This window comes from Sinocyclocheilus rhinocerous, unplaced genomic scaffold, assembly GCF_001515625.1.
Source record: "Sinocyclocheilus rhinocerous isolate Xijiao unplaced genomic scaffold, SAMN03320098_v1.1 scaffold1045, whole genome shotgun sequence".
Classification (NCBI taxonomy): Eukaryota; Metazoa; Chordata; class Actinopteri; order Cypriniformes; family Cyprinidae; genus Sinocyclocheilus; species Sinocyclocheilus rhinocerous.
This window is the reverse complement of record NW_015645361.1, coordinates 153,041-159,505: the sequence shown is the minus strand read 5'-3', so window position 1 is coordinate 159,505 and position 6,465 is coordinate 153,041. Positions and strand designations below refer to the sequence as shown.

Below are 6,465 nucleotides of genomic sequence, written 5' to 3'. Positions count from 1 at the left end.
GCAAATAGATAAAGTGTAATAAAACAAACATTTAACCTGGGTTTTGCTTGTTAGTGTCTTGCCTAAACCAATAAAGCAATTCTGAAATGCAAAACATGAACAGTTTGAAACCTGGAACAAGACAGTCCAGAGTTAATCCTGTCTTAAAATTGACCCTGGGTTAGTGTGAAAAGCCCATTGGTAGCCTAACCTTGGCAGGGGCTGAGGTGCCCCGGTGTGCCCTCCCACAAGGGGCGTTATGTACGGCGGCCGTGAAACTCGACACCCGGCGCTCGCCACAGCTGCTCTCCAACTGCTATTTAAAAAAGGAAAAAGGATGAAACCTCCACTCCTGACTCCTCAAACCCCCCAAGCACCAAACATTCAGTAGCCGCTGTAGCTGTTGCCAACCCGGCATAAATGCCTACAGAACCCGGGCAGGACCGGACAGAATCGCCCGCGGATTATTCCCGTCGCTCCACGGGAGGGATTTATGGTGGTGTCGCGCAGCAGACCGGTGGGAGATCGCGCTCATTCCGCACAACGGTTTATCCGATGCATGAGACGACGGCACGCGCTCTCGGGCAGCGACGCAGTCACGCAGATTAACGGATCAGGATTTTGACTGCCGGGACAAATGAATACAAATGAATTTAGCGACCCGAAGGAGAGTCCGCAGAACCTCTCGTCTGGTGGCAAAGTAAGTTTCAGTTTTACCTTATATCAGGTACCAACAGTCACACAGGTCGGCCACCTCCGTTCCCCGGTAACACCGGGGACAAAGAGCGCTTGGTGGCTGGATGTTTGCGCAGGGCGCGCTGGTTTATGTGTGAGTTGGTGCCGGGTGAATGGGCGCTTGTTCGCGCGCGCCGCTCTACCTGTGTAGCTTGGCCAGCGTTCAGAACTGAACAGAAACAGATCTTTAACTGAAAGGATCCAGGTGTACCAGCAGAGATGCGCTCGAGCCAGCTCTTAACCATCATTACGCGCAGGCAGCATAGGTTTCTGGAGAGGTCCAAGAACTCCAAGGTCAGTTTAATACAAACCTTTTGCGCATAGACATAGAGCATATATATGGTCTTGACTGTGAATCAGGTCTTTGGGTTCATTTATAACTCCAGTGAGGAGCCGTGTACGTAGGACGCGTTCTCGCAGTTTTTTTTTTTTTTGTCAACAGGGATGGCAATGGTCCCCACTCTTATGAACGATTCCGGTTCCTTTATGGTTCCATTTCATTTTAATGCATTTGAGAAAGAAATTAAATTACTATTTAATGACATTATTTCAGGTTTATAATAGCCTACAGGCATAGGCGGAGGGTGAACCAACTCCAGGGTAAGGCTAAAAGCAGCCAAATGTATTAAACATTATAAACCCGTCTTTTTAAGAACCAGATATGGGTGTCATGTAGGCTAAAAAATGTTTTAATGGGACTGAATTTGTATTTAACGTGACTACAATTTAATAAAAAACGTTAGAAATGTATAATTATATAACGTTTCCTTTTCACTGTTATTCAAACAGCGAATAAATTATATATAGAAAGTGACATTATCACTAACATTGATCTATCGCGAGTTTAAGCACTCTCAAAAAAATTAAACTATCGTTATAATCACTGAAGCTGTATACACTACTAAACTGATGAGTTTGAACGATGACTCATCTGAACGCTTCTGATTGGCCATTGCATTCCTAAGCTCAACAGATATGTGTGTGATTGGTTAAAATGCGCAACACTGTAAAAACGCCTAAAATGATCACGGTGCAACATGAGCAGATCTTAATTTAATGCCGCAATCGACACTGTCTATTCATATTCACTTTGTTAGCAACAGACGTAATAGATTTAATTTGTTTGTGCAGGGGCATTTTTGTCCAATTTAGTGGCATTTTTGCCCCAAGTCCCCATGGCCAGGGGAAGGCTAAGCCTTACACACGCTCCGCCTATGCCTACAGGTCTCGCTTTTTAATGACTTTTTCATTTTAGTGTTGGCATGCATTCCAATATTTATTTTTACTATATATTGAATTAACCAACCTGTTAACAGTTAATTTATTAATTCATTTGAAAACATCAGTTATTTAAACAAAATTTACATGTGTTTGTTTATCTACATGTTGTCTTTAGCCTTTTAACAATAGGTCAGTGTTTGGTTCACGATTCCAACAGTGATTTGCGATTCATTCTAAGTAATTCAGTGACCGCTTCGATAGATTCAAGTGTTTTTGATTCACTTAAAAGAACTAAAGGCGGGCATACACGGTGTGATTTTTGCTGTCGTACGAGCTCGCAGGCGATTTTTTTCTCTCGGGAGAAAATCGCAGATGCTCGCATGGTCGCGGCTCGTAACGTGTGAGAAGAATTACGGGCCGATCCGAGACGTTACGAGCACGTCCCGTCCTCCCGATAATTTTCCTGTTGTATTTCCAGCAAAACGAGCAGAAATTCAGAAATGGCCTATTCCCTTGAGTTCTTTATGAAGAACAGAAAGTCCATGCTTTTCAGCCATTCTCTTTGCCATGTCCTTTGTCTTCGTTTTTTTTTTGTTTTTTTTTTTGAACGTCACAAGCCGCCTGCCACAAAGAAAACTATTTCGTCCTCAGAATCCATATTTTTATGAATGGCGCGAAACGTAATGCTTACGTCAGAGTTTGTAAAATCATAGTAAATTTGTGTCGTGTGTGACTGTCTCCGTACGATTATCGGATAAACTCAATCGTGACATGTGCCAGAGCTCACGACGTTCCGACCTTCAGAATCGCACCGTGTACGCCCGCCTTAACTCGCATGGTTCGTTGAATCGGGCTACACTGGTGTTGCCAAGTCCGCGGTTTTCCCGCAGAATTGGGCTACTTTAACACTGTTGCCGCAGGTTGTTTTTCATGTCCGCCGGGTTGAGACGACTCCAATAACATGATATTTATCCCCTGGAATGTGAATTTTAGCAGCGGAACCCCGCCAAAAAAACGTGTAGGCCTATTTTACCCCCAGAATGCCATTTTTAACTGGGGACCCCCTCGAAACTTGATTGGGCTAGTTTTGAGTAGCGATTGGGCGGGTTTTCTTGTGAAAACCTGGCAACCCTGTCGCGCTGGTGATTCAGTATCGGTGTAGCGGCAGAGTGCAAGAACCGTTAATACCGTGAACATCATTCGGTTCCGGTATTTTTTTAGGCACTTGGGAGACGCGCTCTAGGTTCTTGACTGTTGAGTATTCGAGGCGCTCGTGGAAACATGGAGTTCTTGGACGGTTTTTTGGATGCCTCGGTTCAAAATAGCCTCAGTTTGCGCATATGTGTGTGTGTATTTGCCACTGAGCATCACTAACGCTAAACAAACAAGACTTCCTTTCCGCGGCGCTGATGAATGACGAAAGCACGAATGAATGAATGAACTTGTCTTAAAAAAACTGAAGGTAATGAAATGTAAACAGAGAATCAAATGGGGGGTCCAGCAGTGTTCACATTTCCCATGCAACAGTCTATTATAGAACGTTCGCCAGTGGTTATTTATATCCTAAACTAAGATTCATGGAAGGTCCCTGAAACTAAGGTTTGCAAGAAACCAGCAAATGTTTAATCAGGTATAAAGTACTCTAGAGGTTTTACATATTAACTGTGCCTGTACTTAAAAGAGTTTAAAGTGAGCTTTCTGTGACTTTGTTCATTGCATGTTTGTTTATGTGTTTTTAAATATCCTTCTGTCAACCATTATACAATTTTTTTTTTATATCTACCCAAATGCATTGCACGAATCTGATGCAGGAAAGCTGGAAAATATCTCTAAAAATGAATGAATGAAAAACGAAAGTAGGACCATGAGTCAGTCTTAGACATGAAGCGCTTGAACAACTTCCAAACTTCCAGTAAACTTGAATGTGAAACAGAAATTGTAGTGTGGTGATGCTGTTCAATTATAGACATCATATCGTATTCAGTTTTCATAAATATTATTTTATTAAGCAAATGTGCCATCCTTCCGCTAAAAGATCTAGTCCCTGAGGTGTAAACTGAAGTGCGCAGTGATACACACAGTAGCGGGTGAACAGGTGTTTCGTGTCATAGCTGTGTCGTGTATTTTAGCACTGCTGAAAGGATCCAAACAACTATCCGTTTCATAGTTATTTGTATGGTTGTGCGTCATGTGCGGTCTTGTTTGCACTCTCCACCGCTGTTCGGTTGTTTTCTGACGGCGCTCATCGCTCCTGTGAGCGGCCTGTAACCGGATCCCTTGCGCTTCCGCCACTGTCCGCCAGGGTGCGCCCTACATTGCACCAACTCACGACCTGACAGGGATATAATCATTTAAGAGCATCTATGTGAGAGAGATGTTCTCGTCTCCTACATATATACTTAAATACGTCCAGATTTGAACACAAACTTGTATTTTGCCCCTAAATGTTAGAGCGAAATGGAGAGAGAGGATTGTAGAGCAGGGGTCAGGTTCTTCCTCATCAATGTCTATCACTGTGTGTCGAACTGAAGGAATTTTCCACTCCCCTATTACTGAAGTAAGAGAAAGAAAGAGAAGGGTTGTTGTATGCAAGGATGGGGCTTTTTAGTCGTCTGTGTACATAGTGTGTGTTAGTGTGTGTGAGTTTACACATTTGTGTGTACATGTGGTTGCTACCATTGAGAAAATTCCACTCACTAAATAACTGTGTAGGCCTGGAAGAGGGAAACCTGAGAGCTAAATGCAAAATTAACACTACAAATAGGCTACACGTTTACTTTAATGCCATTGACTTCTCATAATCTTATATAATAATCTTATGTAAGCTAATTATAATGAGTATTTATTTTATTTGATTGTTTTTCAAATTGGCAACATCTAATGGAAATTTTGTCTGATTTTACTCACTTCTATGGTTCAAGTTTGAATGGGAGCTTGTTCCTGGCATGGAATAAATAAGTAAAAAAGGTAATTGCAACTTTTTATCTCACAATTGTGACTTTTTTTCTTGAAATACCTCCCCCCCCCCCCCTCAGAATTGCAAGAAATAAACTGAGAATTGCAAGACGTAAACTGACAGGTCGACTTTTTTCTCTCCAAATTGGATGAAAAAAGGTCAGAATTTTGATATAAATTCAGAATTGTGAGAATTAAAAGTCAGAATTGTGAGATAAATAGTTGCAATTACCTTTTTTATTTTTTTTATCACACGACGGAAAAAGGCTTCTGTAAGTTAGTCCCTCAGACATTCACTTGTTTTCGCTTTCTCTTCTAAATCTGCTTTGGTTATTGCATGATAACTTTAGTTATTGCATATTTTAGCATTCTCAATTTAACAGCTCAATTTAACGATTTTCCTACAAAATTAAAATTTTAACTGATTTTTAAAATTATTTTAAGTTCAGTTATTGTAATATACAAATATTCACTTGCACAGTGTTTATGAGACTCGAGATGCTTGACACATACATGAGTCATTTTCTGCAGCACACACACACACGCAACAGAAAGAGCACATTCAGCTGTGACACACACACACACACTGTTTCTCACTCGTCTGTTTGCGGTGGCTTACTAACTGTGAGGTAAGACTGGCCGGTGTTTCTCCTGTTCTGATTGGCTGAGAAACTTTGCGGCGAGACGCTTCACTTCCTGACTCAGGTGTGGGGATCCTGAGGGAGTCTAGGACCGTGTGTGTATGTGATAGATAAAAGAGTGTGTGTTTTGTGGTCAGCAGGTAATGTTTAAAGCAGCTGTCACACTCACACAAACATGTCCGCAGACACAGTGGGGGTTTAGAGCTCCGTCTATCCTGCCAATCATAATTGAAATCCTTCCACTGCGAGTCAGTTCCTCTTTCATGTGTCTGTGAAATCAGAGGTTAGGGTTCAAAGGTCAAAGTTCGTCAGGGTCAGTCTGGCAAAAAACTACATCTGAGGTTCCTTTGTGGTATTGTCATGCATAAAGTGTAACAGTTTTGACTGTAATGTAAGTGGTGTTTGCTACGGGAAGGTTTTATATTGGTCAGTATTAGATATTTGTGTAGTTATTTGATAGATTATCTTTGCTGTCAGCTGACGCTCACTTAAAGTTAATCTTTAAATACATTAATCATTTCATAACTGTAAAATGTATTCTTCGGCAAATCTCAAAATAAAAATACTTTTTTTGGAATAATTACGTTTTTTTAAGTCTCTTCTGCTCAGCAAGGCTGCATTTATTTGATCAAAAATACAGTAAAATCAGTAATATTGTGAAATATTATTACCATTTAAACTAACTGTTTTAATTTTGAATATGTTTTAAAATGCAATTTATTCCTGTGATGCAAAGCTGAATTTTCAGCATCATTACTCCAGTCTTCAGTGTCACATGATTCTTCAGAAATCATTCTAATATGCTGATTTGCTGCTCAAGAAACATTTCTGATTATTATCAATGTTGAAAACAGTTGTGCTGCTTAATTATTTTCAGGATTTTTGATGAATGGACAGTTCAAAAGTACAGCATATATTTGAAATTGAAATCATT

The 6,465-nt window shown here is 40.7% G+C and overlaps 1 protein-coding gene across 1 annotated transcript in view; it reads left to right on the top strand.

Annotated features, from left to right (window-relative positions):
• Window positions 1–263: 263 nt before the first annotated feature.
• The window catches only part of LOC107705943 (collagen alpha-1(XXVII) chain A-like), a 66,821-nt gene continuing 60,619 nt past the window's right edge, over window positions 264–6,465 (top strand). The window contains exon 1 of the mRNA XM_016509480.1: window positions 264–679. Within this exon, the coding sequence (XP_016364966.1) occupies window positions 627–679 (53 nt within the window). The 5' untranslated portion in view covers window positions 264–626. The remainder of the gene's footprint in view (window positions 680–6,465) is intronic.